Source organism: Oncorhynchus gorbuscha, linkage group LG13 (assembly GCF_021184085.1).
Source record: "Oncorhynchus gorbuscha isolate QuinsamMale2020 ecotype Even-year linkage group LG13, OgorEven_v1.0, whole genome shotgun sequence".
NCBI classification, from domain to species: domain Eukaryota; kingdom Metazoa; phylum Chordata; class Actinopteri; order Salmoniformes; family Salmonidae; genus Oncorhynchus; species Oncorhynchus gorbuscha.
The window spans coordinates 64,434,245-64,451,629 of NC_060185.1; the positions used below are offsets into that span (position 1 = coordinate 64,434,245).

The 17,385-nt window shown below is 42.4% G+C and overlaps 3 protein-coding genes across 3 annotated transcripts in view; 1 reads left to right on the plus strand and 2 right to left on the minus strand.

Moving 5' to 3' along the window:
* The window catches only part of LOC123993312, a 41,043-nt gene extending 39,102 nt beyond the window's left edge, over positions 1-1,941 (minus strand). Inside the window, 1 exon segment of the mRNA XM_046295323.1 lies at positions 1,773-1,941. The gene's annotated coding sequence lies outside the window, so the exon portion shown is untranslated.
* A 478-nt stretch (positions 1,942-2,419) lies between these two features.
* LOC123994054 (mitochondrial import receptor subunit TOM5 homolog) lies at positions 2,420-3,712 on the plus strand. The gene is made up of 2 exons (XM_046296541.1): positions 2,420-2,688; positions 3,292-3,712. Exons 1-2 carry the CDS (start codon positions 2,568-2,570, stop codon positions 3,324-3,326), a joined length of 156 nt encoding a protein of 51 aa, XP_046152497.1. The 5' UTR covers positions 2,420-2,567; the 3' UTR covers positions 3,327-3,712.
* A 9,165-nt stretch (positions 3,713-12,877) lies between these two features.
* Positions 12,878-16,821, minus strand: LOC123994055 (glyoxylate reductase/hydroxypyruvate reductase-like). The gene is made up of 9 exons (XM_046296542.1): positions 16,571-16,821; positions 15,354-15,484; positions 15,116-15,188; positions 14,917-15,033; positions 14,643-14,731; positions 14,386-14,487; positions 14,136-14,271; positions 13,892-14,022; positions 12,878-13,660 (listed from the first exon to the last, which is right to left on the minus strand). Exons 1-9 carry the CDS (start codon positions 16,654-16,656, stop codon positions 13,539-13,541), a joined length of 987 nt encoding a protein of 328 aa, XP_046152498.1. The 5' UTR covers positions 16,657-16,821; the 3' UTR covers positions 12,878-13,538.
* Between the last annotated feature and the right edge of the window lie 564 nt (positions 16,822-17,385).

The following is a 17,385-nucleotide window of genomic DNA, read 5'->3' on the forward strand; positions in this document are numbered from 1 at the left end:
CATCATGCATCCCTGAGTCATCATGCATCCCGGAGTCAGCATGCATCCCTGAGTCATCATGCATCCCTGAGTCATCATGCATCCCAGCATGCATCCCTGAGTCATCATGCATCCCTGAGTCATCATGCATCCCTGAGTCATCATGCATCCCGGAGTCAGCATGCATCCCTGAGTCATCATGCATCCCGGAGTCAGCATGCATCCCTGAGTCATCATCCCTGAGTCATCATGCATCCCTGAGTCTTCATGTCCCTGAGTCATCATGCATCCCAGTTGGTCAGAGCATGGCGTTTGTAATGCCAGGGTAGTGGGTTCGATCCCCGGGACCACCCATACGTAGAATGTATGCACACATGACTGTAAGTCGCTTTGGATAAAAGTGTCTGCTAAATGGCATATATTATTATTATTATTATCCCTGAGTCATCATGCACAACGCCTGCAGCACTGGCATAGCAGCACTGGAAACACACACACACACTTGCACATGTTCACACACTCACAATCACAGACACACACTCAAACACCCTCACTGAGCAGTCACGCCCATAGGGCAGCACAAGACCAGGACAACAACCACCCATGTGTGAGATGATGCAGGCTATGTGTGTCAGCATGTGTGAGTGTGTAGGAATGTCGGTACATATATGAACATTAACTAGTCAGTGATAGGCTAATATTCTGTGACATTAAATACATCATGTCCTGGGCCCCATGTACATTTTGTGTACAGTAGAGCACATGTCTGGCCTATATATAATCAGAATCAGTGGTCATATTAAATCATGTCATGCATTAAATAAAGGACACAGAACGGCAAACGCATTGTTCCGGTCTAGTTGTGTTGCGCTCTTCTTGCTTCGCATGGAATGGAAACGTGCACTGAATGAACGTCGCATATTCAAAAACCTATGGATACGCGCATGAGGAAAAAAGGCTAATTATGTCTCTCTCCACACCTCGCCAACGGCCCGATGCCCATTGATAACAAGACATATTGGCCATTTAATATAAAGGCGTTTTACTACACCACCAGAGACGCCGGTCACCATCTCTGGATCTACTCTGATTCCATTTGTACTCTCTGACCATTTGCATTAAGTGACACCAATTTCATGCTGCACAGAATTCCACTGGTTGCGTATTGGCCATGCAGAATGCATGTGTGAGTATCCTGGATGGATAAGAGGAGGATGGTTATGAATCAACGACAAAATAACCACGTCAATACGAAATGCATGGGAGTGCGCTGCTCAGCATGCAATAATAAAACAAAATAGAATATAATATCAATAGTCCACCGCACAATAGTTTCACCCCCAATTCATTAGACATTTTGAATAGGTCGAAATCAAATATTGAAAGGTTTTATTACACAGATATAAACGTGTATTATGTTGTGTTCGTATTGTTCACCCGCAAGGACCAAACTGACCCGAGATATAATCGGTGACAGCAGTCATGCCAGATTAGCCCGGAAACAAAGAGAAAAAAAAAGTCAAATTTTAATTGTTTCCTAAAATATTCTTAATCCGATTTAGATCTCTCTATTTCTGTTTTTAGAAACAGGGGCACTCGAATCCGGGACCAGCACGAAATCCAAATAATTCAGATAGGATTTGATGTATTTTTTCTATGTGAAAAATATCGCAAGAGATTCTTCCAATCAATGCAAGGTGCACGCAGAAGCATACACCCGGGTTTCTTCACCATTCGTCCACAGTCAGTTTGACAATAAAGATGATAATAAAATTACGAAAAAACGAACTCACCTCGTGTTCTACAGAAAGAGACAGACCAGGGTTGTGAACCGGGAGGGCCCAATGAAGTGACTAAAGAGAGAGAGCAGACAGAATAGCTTGTCGGAATCGGTAGAATACGTGTCCCGGACGGTGTGGTGCGTACTGTCATCGTATTGGGACTGTTCTCGACCGTTTAATCCCCGGCCCTGAGCTCAGAAATATCCCACTCCCTCCCTCCCTTCGTTTTCTCTTGCTCTCTCTCGCTCTATCAATTTTTTCATCCCTCTCCTCCACACTCATTATTGTTCGCTCCCTCCCCGTCGGCCTTGAGGACCTCCCTCACAAGGTCAGTTTGATTGAAGGCAAGAAAGATCATGCTTGACAGTAACATATTCAATAAAGATGATAATAGTATGAGAAAAAAATGTGTCCGCAAACAAGTAAGAATGACAGTATATTGTAATAAACAATAATAAAATGCAATCACAAAATATGTTTTTCATTTAGTCACCTCTAAAAAATATATATTTTAGACAAACGTTTAAATTGATAAATAGGCAAGACTTGGGTTAGTAGAAATTCATCATAAATACATATTTATTGCTTTGCCTTCCCCCCCATTGTAGAGTTTGTACCTCTACGGACATTGTACTTAAAGTAATCCTTAAACGCAATTTCCGGTTTAAACAGTCACGCGTCCGTCAACAAGCACGAGTAGGGCTCCGAGAATCAAGGCAAAGGGCCAGCATAATACTAAGGAAACCTCAGCCATAAAATCACAATCAGGTGAGGATAGAGTATAAAACCTTTACAGACCACGCCGAGATGTTTAAACTCGAGGGGTTAGAGCCGAAAATGGACCCAGAGGAGATGAAGAAAAAGATGCGACAGGATGTAATCTCGTCCGTGCGCAATTTTCTAATCTATATTGCCCTTCTCAGAGCCAGTAAGTATTGGTTTTCACATTGCTCTCGGGTTGCACACGTTCTGCTTGTTCTGCATTGCAGCCGACCGTGTCAGCGACTGCCGACTTACAAAGAACCTTGCATCAAAAATAACTACTAATTGTTATTTATAGATCAGTCAGTCTCAATTTACACATGATACATTACGGTTATTAAGCTCTCGAACACTGCCATTATCTCACAATATATTGTGTAATATGGGTCAGTGCTATCCCTAAACCCAACTTCAATGGAGTAGGGAGGTCCCAAGGATCCAAGATAGCACAGACTGTAATGTATGTCGCACTCACCTGCTCAGTGTTCAGACAGGAGAATGTACAGTGAATCAATGACATAACTAGACGTGATCATTTACAAATCATCCATCAGGTTGTGACCCCTAAACATGGTTCCCCTCTTTTGACCTGGGAGCCAGATTTCTGGTCTTTGCATGAGAATGAATGGTCATTAATCTAGATAATATCCCCAAGGGTTTTGGTAGATCTTTTGACCATAAACAGCACCTCAATCAAAAAGGAACAGTTTATGGAGAATTTACTAAGTTAAGTTTGGTTTGACTATTTCTTTCCTTTGCCCCCACACAGCTCCGTATATCTTGAAGAAGTTGGACAGCATTTGAGACCATCTGCCTCCAGTATTCCCACTCGGGCAGTTTAATGCAACAAGGTCGATGGACATCACCATAACAGGGGAACAATTAACAAAGCGGCGAGTTAAACACCATCATACGGATCCTATATGGAAGACTTCTTTATAGGCTACGAGACATTACGTTGTGTCCCCCCATTGTCCTTGAACATTAAGATGTAATTCGTAGTCATCGATGTGTCATCTGTTATTTTTCATGGTTACCTTTTATGTTAGTGCTCAATAAGAGAACATCTGATTTTGTTTTGAGTGTTTTGGCAATATTTTCCATGGTCCCTCAATGAGTGTTGTGTAATTGGACATGTGAATTTTGTTGGTCATCACATGCAATAAAGAGAAGACATGTTTAAATATTGATTGCATGGTTTTTGTTAATTATCATCAGGTATAAATTTCTTGAAAAAGCAATGCCCAAAAGCAAGACCCCTTGAAATGTTCATTTGAAGATATTCTGTAGATTCTCAGGTATACAACAAATAGGGTGGTAGAGGGTATTATACCAAATTTGCTTCCCTCATAGATAACTGCTTGCCCCTTGGACTCCACAGCATCATGAAGGCAAGGGAGAAGAACTCTCAAGCAGTGCAGTACAGCAACCATTACCTGAATATGCCAAATGGGGGGCGCTCTTGTCTTATTTTTGAGGACATCAGAATTCTGACCATGAAGCTGGCGATTTCATAACTGAATCAGTGTAAACATTAGACAATGCAATTATTTCAAATGCAGGGTTTTTCTTCAGATAAGATTGCAAAATATTCTCATATATTATTACTTAAGAAGGGATGGGATGCATGCACGAATGAAGTGCAAGCCAGAAGGCAAGCAAGAAGACTCAGCCATGGGTGGGCCTGGGAGGTCATAGGTTCACCCACTTGGGAGCCAGACCCAGCCAATCAGAATGAGTTTTTCCCCACAAAAGTTATTACAGACATAAATACTCCTGAGTCTCAGACGATCCCACATGTGAAAAAGCTGGATGTGAAGGTCCTGGGCTGGTGTGGTTAAACATGGTATGCGGTTGTCAAGCTGGTTGGATGTACTGCCAAATTCTCTAAAATGACATTGGAGGCGGTTTATGATAGAGAAATTAACATTAAATTATCTGGCAACAGCTCTGGTGGACATTCCTGCAGTCAGCATGCCAATTGCATGCTCCCTCAAGAATTGAGATATCTGTGACATTGTGTTGTGTGACAAAACTGCACATTTTAGAGTGGCTTTTCATTGCCTTCAGCACAAAGCTGTTTAATCAGCTTTGTGATATGCCACACCTGTCTGGCGGATGGATTATCTTGGCAAATGATAAATGCTCACTAAGAGGGACGTAAACAAATGTGCATAAAATTCGAGAGAAATAAACTGGCATTTAAAAAAAATATTTTATTTCAGCTCATGAAAAATGGAACCAACACCTTATATGTTGCGTTTATATTTTTTGTTCAGTATACATTTAAGTAATTAGCAATCCTACATGTGGTGGACAGTGGATAAATTGAAGAGTTTAAAATATTTCTCTGAAAACGAACTTATAGCCATTTATTGTTGCCCGTGTTGTAATCACCTCTAACCAGTTGGCTAAGGTAGCCTGTGTGCCCATGAGCTCCCAAATCTAGTCGAGATAGATGTTTATTTTGTGTATTCGATTAGCTAGCTAGTTGGCTAGTGAATGGCCAGTGTGAGCCAGCTTGCTAGCTACATTTTAGTCAGTAGCTGTACTTGTAAATTAAGTGAAGTGGTTTCAGATATGAGACGATAGAAATTATACACCTCGTTTCGGTAAGGCTCAGTCACGCACTCAAGAAGACTCAACCAATCACCCGACGGGATCTATGTAGATAGACTCATAAATATCCATAAAATCCCTCCCTTTAAATTCTGTCGATCAATATCACCCAACATACCAGTTACAGCCAATCAGCTGCTTACTGTCTCTTTCACCGCAGATGAGATCACTACACTGCCTGATACAACCGTGTGCTTTACCTTTAACTCAGCGATGAGTAAAAAACAGTTAGCTGAGCTCCATGATCTTCTATTACATCATGACTTTCAGTGGCTAAGCAAGGGTAATGCTCTCAAGCAGTGGCGATTTTAGCATGTAAATATTGGTGGGGCAAAAAAGAAAAGTGGGATGCATGCCAGAAAACATCTTACCACTGCTACACCTGGCTATCAGCGGAGCCTAGTCTGGCAGCGAAACAGTTCATTCAGCTAATTTACTGCCTTTGAAAAAACATAGCTGATATGGCTGACTTGCTTAAACAAATGTGGTTTCTAATGAAAATTGAGATGTACAAACTATGGCATAAGGGGACAGCAATAGGACGAGGCAATCAGTAATTTTGATTAAGACATTTGAGCGAGCTAGCTTGGATGTAGTCAATATAACTATTTGTTTAGCACGTTTGAAATGTACAGCGACTGGTCGACACTGCTCTCAAGAGAGCAGCCTATGTGAGTTTAGGGAGTGACATCTTAATTTGCGACTACATGCGAGGGATAAAACAGTTATTGACATGATTGAGAAACATACATATTTTCTGATTAAATGTGTTCTTTTCTCCTCTGATTTGAGCCCAAACAAAACACTCCATTTACCTACAACTATTTGTTTAGCACTTTTGAAATGTACAGCGACAGAATTCAGAACATGGGCTGTTCTTACAGTGTTCTCCCTGTACACCAAGTCAGAACCATAGGATAAATAAAGGGGGCATATAAACAGACAATGAAAGCTTTTACAATATTCAATGATTACATTTCTCTAAAACAGGTTATTGGCTACATTTGCACCACCAAGTCAAAACCATAGGTGAAATTAAGAGGGGTAAATAGACCAAATTATTAGGCTGAGGTATATGGGCTACTAACGTATTACTACACGACATACACATTGTATTACTTTCTTAGCTACTGTATACATATCTCCATGGCATATTACATAATTTCTGCAGTATCATACAATACATTTTCTTTCGACTCACCTTGTTGTGCTTTGCCCACTTGATCAGGAAGGTGGCTCGGAGGTCCTTCGTGGGCAAATTTTGTCATCAAAGTCTGGCATTCTCTGGATTTATGGTGCATTCAAAACAACTGGGAACTTGCAAAAAAACAAGGTCGAATCATGATGATGTCATTGATCTTTAGGTCGTAGCTCTAGAAAGAGGCTGGATTTACAATTCCGAGTTGGATGACCGTTCAGGACGTACTTTCCCAGTCGGAGCTCGTTTATACCCGACTTCCCAGTTGTCTTAAGTCAAGTTTTCACAGTTCTGATTTATCAGCGCGGCACAAATAATGCTTCATTGTCAACATAGCCAATGTTGAATGTTTATCATTTTAAACATGAAAAAGAACCCCTTTATCCCAGATTTGGGATCACATAGCCACTCCACTGAATAGCAGGCTAGTGATTTCTTTGTCATGCTTGCAGTTAGCCACTGTCACTGATTCCTTCCAAACCACTCATTGTTGAATTTTCGATTTCCAACTTGTTGTGTAATGTTTATGTCCAATGGCCGATGAGCGCCGATACGTTTTATCTATAATTTCTCTTCATTGTTCTCTTCATGTGACAAGGATTAAAAATGATTTGCCAGTAGATTGTCGACTTGATTCATGATGATGACTGCTAGCTAAGATTTTGAAAGTCCAATCAAATCTACTATACATATAATGTGTTCTGATGTCATTTTATCTGTGGCCAATGACCTTGAGCCTTCTTGGAGGGGCACTTCTAATGTAACTATGGCAGTACCCAGGGGGCTAGAATTTTCTAGCTCTACCCTTAGACTTGGCGGTGACGTAGTGTCCCCATGAGTGACAGATCACTGAGCCAATCATCGCACAATGGTCCGTATTTTCTGCTGGCATGTCCTACCACCACAGAAAGCACTGAGCTAGGCTGAATCACCTGCATTTTGGAGCTGCCTTACTCAAGAAAACAAAAAAGAGACCATGTTTGTATGCTGCTTTATTGACTGAATGATATATCTTTTTTTAACATTGTTTGCAAACTGCTATGTGACACGTATTAATGCCAAAATAACATGCAAAACAGGAAAGACCCCCAAAAACAAAAATATACATTTTCTTTTTAGCAAAAAATGTGGTGCTCAAACCAGATGAGGGTCGCTATGTGAGTTTAGGGTGTGACATCTTCAATCAGTTGAATGGACTTAATTTGCAACTACATGGGAGGGATAAAACAGTTATTGACATGATTGAGAAACATATTCTTAAAATAAATCTGTTCTTTTCACCTCTGATTTGAGCCCAATCAAAACGCTCCATTTCTCTACACTGCTCAACTCTATTAAGTCATCAGTACAGATCACTCCCTTGATGTAGGAGTTTTTAGATGAACTGAAAGCTTTGCAACGAGATTTGAGGAGTTTAATTTCCTCACATAGGTGGTGCAGTTTGTTTTAGGGGCCCGTTCTTTGCTGGTGAGGGGGGAGAGACTTCTCAGAAAAAGCTAGTCAACTGAGATAAGCCATGCATAAAAGGTTTCCAATGTGTAAATAAAAACAAAAGTTCACGCTACGTATGTAAAACGGACAGGAAAGTAGAAATTCATTAATGTAATGCAGGTCAACTGCGTTATAAATACAAATGTGTTCCATTATTTCAACTATTTGAATTTAGCAGCATTTAATTGAATACACATGCTTTATAAGATTATAATTGCCTTTGTGCATTGGTTTTTATACTGGTTTTAGGAAGAGTAATCCCATGTAGAAAATGTCTGGCCTCCCTGTTAATACCTTTTTGAAATCTGCCCCCCCCCCCCTTCCCCCTCGAATATACAGTAGTTGAACAGCCCTTGTATACACTATGAATGTCCCGCCCACTTCCTGGTGCAAGTCTAGTACTGATTTTGAATGTATGTCAAGCTCATGTCATCAAATTAATGAAAATGGGGTTATTTAAGATATATGTAAAATTATATTTGTTTTTGTGGATCCAATGCCTTTTATGAAGGTTTTCAAAACAAAACGCAGTTGAAAACCTTCATGAAAGGCATCATGTAAAATTAATCCATGAAATACTATAATTTTACATAAATCTTAAATGACCACTTCTTCATGAATTTGATGATTTAACCTAGAAGCCTATTCAAAAACAGTATGGGACTGGCACCAGAGAGTAGGTGGTACTTTCATAGGTTATTCCAGTCATGAGCATAGGGACATTACACAATAAATTAGTTGTTGTATTGTTCTGTTTTTCATATAATTTGGAACTGATATTTGTAAGGACAGAAGTGGTCTACAGTGTCAGACCTTTAGACCAATCAAATGAGTCCATAGACATTTGCATCATAGTTTTTGTTATTACTAGCATTGCATCTATTGTGACAGAGCTGCCCATTGCTCGTTACCCGTAACCCAAACTTGTCTGGATTTAGTGTTTATGAGATCTATCTGGAGTTACATCAGGTCACTGACACTGAGTCTTGTCTCTGCCTGACCATTCAGTTGGACCATTCCTCATGTTCATCCTCAGGCTGAGATGGACTTCCCTGGTCACTTCGAGCACATCTTACAGCAGGTAAAAACACCAGTGTGTCAGTGTGTGTGGGGGGCCAACACTTCAGGTCCCACCACTCTTTCCTGGCAGCCTGCAGTACACGCTTCAGGGCCCTTCTTAATGCAGTGGAGGGGGATGAAGGAGGCGGCGCTGAAGGAGCCCATGTGATGGAGCTGGACCCAGAGGTGGTGACTCCTGAGGCTTTCTCTGTCCTGCTGGACATGATCTACACCTCCGCTCTCACTCTGGGGGCATCTAATATAGCGGACGTGCTCCTGGCTGCCTCCCACCTGCACCTCAACACTGTGGTCAAGGCCTACAATCGCCATCTCACCTCCACCTCACACAATTTCCTCACATCACCTCCGTGTGGTTGGAGGTTACAAGTGCAGCAGCAGCAGCAGCAGTTCAGCCATGCAGTGAACCAGCAGCACCTGAGGCAGTCTCCATCCCAGGCAGCAGCCATGGCTGGGGTCAATTCCAGGCAGCAAAGATTTGTCCTGCTCCAGCAGCTGGGACTCAGACTAGTCACATCAGCTCTGGAAGGGAGCCTCGACAACAGGGAAACCGGGGAAGAGGCTAGCCCGACTGGAGGCAGGGATGGAGGGGTTGGAGCAGGTGGAGGCATTGAGCAACAAGCTGCTTTCCCCAGACGCATTTCTTCACAAACGCAATAACTCTTCTCCCCAAGTGTTTCAGGAGGAGAGGCTGGACATCAAGCAGAACAGGGGCAGGCTCTCTGAGGAGAATTACGAGGAGGGCTCGCCAAGGGTGACAAGGAATAATAAAGTATGAGACTGGGAGTAGTAATACAACAAGAGATACAGCTGCCTAGCCAATCAGATAGTAGTGTGGGAGGGACGCGGGAGGATGGGGGAGAGGATCACATAGAGGGTTTTCTGGTGAATGGATGAGAGAGGTTTAAAGTGAAAGTCAGAGAGGAGGGATAAGGATCAGAAGATGGATGTAGTGGTGAAATGTGTGCAGGTGAACTCCTCCTATCCAGACACAGCAGGTGTGTTCAATGATCCTCCATTCCCATCTGAGGACAAAGGATGAGCCAGAAAATGAATAGAAAGACATACTCAGCCCGAAGGGAGATAATGCAAGCTCATCCAACCACCAATCTAGCTCTGATCCTCAGACAGAGACTCCAAGACAACATTGATGGAGGAGATGGGTTGTCTGATAACGAGGGCCTAGATAGCAAACCAAGACCTGGGCCTTTCCTGCATTCTCAACCCCATAAGTCAGCTTGGCAGTGGGCCATTAGGAGAAGACAGCCTCCTAAACACCACCATCAGTGAGGCTCAGACAGAAGGCAATGAGGCTGTTAGGTCACTTCAAAGCTTAGAGGCAACAAATGCCTCCTCTTTCTGCTCTGCGTCCTCTTCCTCCCTTATGTTCCCAGTAACCTCTGTCCCCTTCCAGCAGGGCAAAAGTTTCAGCAACAGCTTCATCCCCATGTCCCCATATGTAGTTGCAAACCGTAGTCTGGCTTTTTATGGCGGTTTTGGAGCAGTGGCTTCTTCCTTGCTGAGCGGCCTTTCAGGTTTCGTCGATATAGGACTAATTTTACTGTGGATATAGATACTTTTGTACCTGATTCCTCCAGCATCTTCACAAGGTCCTTTGCTGTTGTTCTGGGATTGATTTGCACTTTTCGCACCGAACTACGTTCATCTCTAGGAGTCAGAACGTTCCTGAGCGGTATGACGGCTGTGTGGTACCATGGTGTTTATACTTGTGTACTATTGTTTGTACAGATGAATGTGGTACCTTCAGGCATTTGGAAATTGCTCCCAAGGATGAACCAGACTTGTGAAGGTCTACAATTTATTTTCTTAGGTCTGATTTTTCCCATGATGTTAAGCAAAGAGGCACTGAGTTTGAAGGTTGGCCTTGAAATACATCCACAGGTACACCTCCAATTGACTCAAATTATGTCAATTAGCCTATCAGAAGCTTCTTAAGCCATGACATTATTTTCTGGAATTTTCCAAGCTGTTTAAAGGCACAACTTAGTCTATGTAAACCTCTGACCCACTAGAATTGAGATACAGTGAATTATAAGTGAAATAATCTGTCTGTAAACAATTTTTGGAAAAATTACTTGTGTCATGCACAAAGCAGATGTCCTAACCGACTTGCCAAAACTATAGTTTGTTAACAAGAAATGTGTGGAGTGGTTGTAAAACGAGTTTTTTTACACTATATAAGTGTATGTAAACTTCCGACTTTAACTGTAGTCTCGCTATTGTTATTTTACTCTGCTCTTTAAATACTTGTTACTTTTATTTCTTATTCATATTTTTAAACTGCATTGTTGGTTTTGGGCTTGTCAGTAAGCATTTCACTGTAAGCTGTTGTATTCGGCACATGTTTGATTTGACTATTGCACTGTTTTACATTGATGAAAAAATAATAGTAATGTTGACCCTAACAGGTTCCCATACACAATTGATGATTTTGGAATGCACATACAGTGGGGCAAAAAAGTATTTAGTCATCCACCAATTGTGCAAGTTCTCCCACTTAAAAAATGAGAGAGGCCTGTAATTTATCATAGGTACACTTCAACTATGACAGACAAAATTAGAAAGAAAATCCAGAAAACCACATTGTAGGATTTTTAATGAATTTATTTGCAGATTATGGTGGAAAATAAGTATTTGGTCAATAACAAAAGTTTATCTCAATACTTTGTTATATACCCTTTGTTGGCAATGACAAAGGTCAAACGTTTTCTGTAAGTCTTCACAAGGTTTTCACACACTTTTGCTGGTATTTTTTTCCCGTTCCTCCTTGCAAAACAGCTCGAGCTCAGTGAGGTTGGATGGAGAGCATTTGTGAACAGCAGTTTTCAGTTCTTTCCACAGATTCTCGATTGGATTTAGGTCTGGACTTTGACTTGGCCATTCTAACACTTGGATATGTTTATTTTTGAACCATTCCATTGTAGATTTTGCTTTATGTTTTGGATCATTGTCTTGTTGGAAGACAAATCTCCGTCCCAGTCTCAGGTCTTTTGCAGACTCCATCAGGTATTCTTCCAGAATGGTCTTGTATTTGGCTCCATCCATCTTCCCATCAATTTTAACCATCTTCCCTGTCCCTGCTGAAGAAAAGCAGGCCCAAACCATGATGCTGCCACCACCATGTTTGACAGTGGGGATGGTGTGTTCAGGGTGATGTGCTGTGTTGCTTTTACGCCAAACATAACGTTTTGCATTGTTGCCAAAAAGTTCAATTTTGGTTTCATCTGACCAGAGCACCTTCTTCCACATGTTTGGTGTGTCTCCCAGGTGGCTTGTGGCAAACTTTAAACGACACTTTTTATGGATATCTTTAAGAAATTGCTTTCTTCTTGCCACTCTTCCATAAAGGCCAGATTTGTGCAATATACTACTGATTGTTGTCCTATGGACAGAGTTTCCCACCTCAGCTGTAGATCTCTGCAGTTCATCCAGAGTGATCATGGGCCTCTTGGCTGCATCTCTGATCAGTCTTCTCCTTGTATGAGCTGAAAGTTTAGAGGGACGGCCAGGTCTTGGTAGATTTGCAGTGGTCTAATACTCCTTCCATTGCAATATTATCGCATGCACAGTGCTCTTTGGGATGTTTAAAGCTTGGGAAATCTTTTTGTATCCAAATCCGGCTTTAAACTTCTTCACAACAGTATCTCGGACCTGCCTGGTGTGTTCCTTGTTCTTCACGATGCTCTCTGCGCTTTTAACGGACCTCTGAGACTATCACAGTGCAGGTGCATTTATACGGAGACTTGATTACACACAGGTGGATTGTATTTATCATCATTAGTCATTTAGGTCAACATTGGATCATTCAGAGATCCTCACTGAACTTCTGGAGAGAGTTTGCTGCACTGAAAGTAAAGTGGCTGAATAATTTTGCACGCCCAAATTTTCAGTTTTTGATTTGTTAAAAAAGTTAGAAATATCCAATAAATGTCGTTCCACTTCATGATTGTGTCCCACTTGTTGTTGATTCTTCACAAAAAATACAGTTTTATATCTTTATGTTTGAAGCCTGAAATGTGGCAAAAGGTCGCAAAGTTCAAGGGGGCCGAATACTTTCGCAAGGCACTGTATCTTATCCACAACTAGACAACTGAGATCCATCTCAATATGTTAAACACACATCTCAACTGGAATGAGAACAACAGAACATTACCATCACAACTAAAATAGTAAATTAGTAGTAAAGTATTTTGTACATTAAAGTGTTTCATAAGAACGAGAAGGCCACTGTAATGAATTAGTAGTGTGTGCACTCATTGTGGTGCTTATCTACGTCTTTCAAAGGAAGCCATGGCTGACCCTTAGGAGTGCTGTCAGAGAGTGCCAAGGCATGTTCTCAAAACGTCAATACTATACACTTCCTCCTTCAAAATTCAAGTCAAATACCACAAATGTGTTATTTCTTTAAACATTGTAAGATCTAAGAGTGAGAGGCAAAGGTTGACCTTCATGTTTGGAGAGCATGTTAATACAACTGCAATACTCCATCACAGATGAATTTCCTGGTCACTTACGGCGGCTCTAACCTTCCTGGTAATGACTACTGATTGGGTGACCAAAATTATTCTAAGGAGGGGACAGAGGCAGAGTTGTATAGTCGTAGAGCAGCACTAGAATTTGAGTTCGCTGGGCATGTCTGTGCCCTGTAGGCCTGCCAGCAGGTTGTTGGCGGACAGCTCTGCCATGATGCCACGTGTGGAGTAGATGGCGCTGCCAATGTGGGGTAAGACCACTGCAGGTGGAGAGAGGAGGGGAAATGTATTAGCAGGGACATGATCGCACTGCAGAGATTTGGTCGCAAAATAACTGGTTGATTTTAATGAGAAGATTTAAGAAAAAAAATATGATTGATTCATCTGGAAACATCACAACAGCGATCAGAGAGAAACCAATAGACGACACAGAGATGCCTCAGTAAACTGCCTTCCTCCCTCCCGTTTCTCTCATGATCCTATTAACTCACCACAGTTTTTGAGGGTGAGGAGGGGGTGGTCGGTGGGGAGTGGTTCTGGGGTTGTGACATCCAGCCCAGCGCAAGCTATCTGACCACTGGACAGAGCCTGATACAGATCCTCCTGATTCACTACTGCACCCCTATCACACACACAGCGGAAGTTAGCTCTATATTTATAGCTTTGAACTGTGTTCATTTCAAAACCCAGTCCGTGTGGTTGGTTTGGCACTGTGCTACGTGTTCCATGGAGTACCTGCTGGTGTTGATGAAGACAGCCGTGTTCTTCATCTTGCAGAAGAAATCCTTGTTACACAGCCCCTGGGTGTCTGGTGTGAGGGCGCAGGACACCACAACAAAATCACTCTCAGACACCAGCGTGTCCAAGGGCACTGCAACAGAGAGGAGGGCAGAAGAGAGAGGAAGAAACAATCAAATAAACATCTCATCTGATTCTCACCCTCTCGGACTTTGCTGTTTCCCCAAGCCCTTCCAACCCTGCTCACCGTATTCTCCTTCCACTTCAGCAGCATATGATTTGTCTGTTCTTCCAGAGTACAGGAGCTTCTTCACTCCAAACGGTTTCAGCCTCCTGGCTATGGCCATACCTGAGGGAAAACAGCATTGACTCCAGACAATCAATCAATCAATGAATAAGCCCCTTTGTCCTGCCCTTTCAGCTACCATATGGATTGTATAGACCTCACTAAGGGCAGGAGTCACAGAATCCAGTAAGTCAATCCAGCAATCACCGTCACTCTACCTATGCGTCCCAGTCCAATAACCCCAACAGTGCTGCCTGACAGACCATAACCACACAACCACAGAGGTTTCCAGGTGCTCCAGCCTCCACTGAGAGAGAGAGAGATTTTTTAAAAAGTGAATTGAGGACACATCTGTTGTACTCATATTCATTTTAGATAGAAGTGTGGTTAGGCAACACATGGATAAAGTATCACTGTACAACATGTCAAGAGTGATCCTCTGGAGCTGGAGTCTAATTGAGGGAAGTGTATCCGTGTTTATTGGGTACTGACTTTATAACCTCCACCATGCCCTCTGGTAGCCGCCGAGCTGTAGCCAGGAGCAGGGCGACGGTCAGCTCCGCCGTGGCATCAGTCGAGACGCCTGGAGTATAGCCCACACGCACCCCTCTGCACAGAACACGGAGAGGACGGCACAATGAGAGTTGCTGACGTCGATGTGAGGCGAAAGGCATTTGATAGTCGGCCTTACCGTTTCTTGATCTCATCCATGGACATGTGGTCAAATCCAACAGACAAGGTACTTATCACCTTCAGGTTTGGACCTGGACACAAATCCATGGTTACGTGTTAGGAACAGACAGAGTGGAAACTATCATACAACACATATACTGTTTAACACATGTCTAGCAGCCTCGTGAATTCCATATATTGAAAACTACTGAGAGGTGCTGTTTGAGTTCATCTGATCCGGGATATGTCCAGTGTACCTGCTGCGTCCAGAACTTCAGTGTCGATCTTGTCCGACAGGAGACACAGCAGCCCATGGGCCCCCGCCACGCCCTTCAGAAGCTCCGCCCTTGAAACAGGCTCATCCGAGTCCCACAGTAAAACCTTACATCTGTTTCCATGGAAACGAGGGAGACGGGGAGGTGAAAGTGGAGAGACTAGATTAAGATGAGACAAAGACAATTCAGAACATTTCCTTCATAGTACAATATTCTCTGTGTATTCTGGATGGTCTGTCTGTTTTTTCACGGTGTCCAGTCTCTTTCTCTTCCCCTTACAGACAAACCTTACCCATCGCTTTAATCTTTATTATACCTCTTTACTTTTGTTAAATGTTGCATGGATGTTTGTAAGTGTTTATAACGCCTTAGGAAACATATTACAAGTTCAGAGTACCCGCTATAACGTGTGACCTGGAATAAAGGTCATCAACAACTCCAGTAAACGTTCGTCTTTTGAACACATGATGTGACAATTACCCTTCACTTCATATGTGTGTGAAAATGTGTGCAATGCATTTATACAGCCGTAAGTAGACTAGCACTAGAATTAAGTAGCACTACTATGACACAAATCCTTAGATGTCACACAGTCACAGGCGTGCACGATAGATGAAAAGTGACAGCGCATGAAAAACTCGTTTGGCTAGTTAGCCAAGTATATCTCAACTCCGTGGAGTTGAGATGTACTTGGCTATATTAGTTGTACTTGGCTATAGGTTACCACATTCTCGCCAGCAGATCTGACCTGCTTGCTTGCAGCTGCACTTGGGTCGGACAACATTCCCGAATTGTCCCATTATCCCAACTGTTACAACAAGAATCGTTAATTAAGTAAAGTTCATCCTCTTGTCAACTAGCAGTTGCAACAGCAGCCATTATGGAATGTCAGGTCGCGTTGAACAACAGATGAGCAGATTGGCTGACACTGCCATTCCGAAATGGCTTCTGCGGCTTCTGCTATGTAGCATGAGGATGAAAAAGACTGTTTCCCAAAAATGTGCAGTCATTCAATCTTCTTGGTGTAATAGTTGGGATAATGGGGCAATTTGGAGTTCAACGCATTTCTCCTCCCTGGATTGAGATTTGTTTTCCGAGTCATATCTTGTGCCATCGCTGCAGTGTCATAATATACACCGGAATGCTGTCCGACCCTAAAACAGCCGTAAACGAGCAAATCGGATCTGCTGGCTACATACACTCCAGCCTGTGACAAAATCTTCAATCCCTCCTGTGGGATGCGTCTTGTTATGAAAACCTTCATGATCTTCTGTTCAGTGTACATCCTCCGAAGGACGGGAAACGTCAGAGTAACTGCTTGAAATAACGTCCCGAATCTCCCTACAGTTATAGCTAAGTTTGCTGATTGTTTAGTGTTCACAATGACATTTAAACGTGTGCACTAAAGGCACACTTCACAAGGTTCGCTATGTGGCACCACTTACCAAGTGTAGGGAAAACAACATTGCGCATGTGCAGTACTGCATTCGATTCCTGAGAGAGACTCATTGGGAGAATCTCCTTGCGTCCCGTCTCCTCTCCTCCTTCTCAAAATCCATAGGATGAGAAAGCCAGAGGTCCCGCCCCTCTGACCTTCTCCTTCAATAGTGGCTATTGTAACTATTGGAAACCTTTTCCCACTCCCGCGTCATTGGGCAGATTTTTTGTTTTGTTTTTTCACCTTTATTTAACCAGGTAGGCTAGTTGAGAACAAGTTCTCATTTGCAACTGCGACCTGGCCAAGATAAAGCATAGCAGTGTGAGCAGACAACACAGAGTTACACATGGAGTAAACAATTAACAAGTCAATAACACAAAAGGAAGGGAAAAAAAGGGGAGTCTATATACATTGTGTGCAAAAGGCATGAGGAGGTAGGCGAATAATTACAATTTTGCAGATTAACACTGGAGTGATAAATGATCAGATGGTCATGTACAGGTAGAGATATTGGTGTGCAAAAGAGCAGAAAAGTAAATAAATAAAAACAGTATGGGGATGAGGTAGGTAAAAATG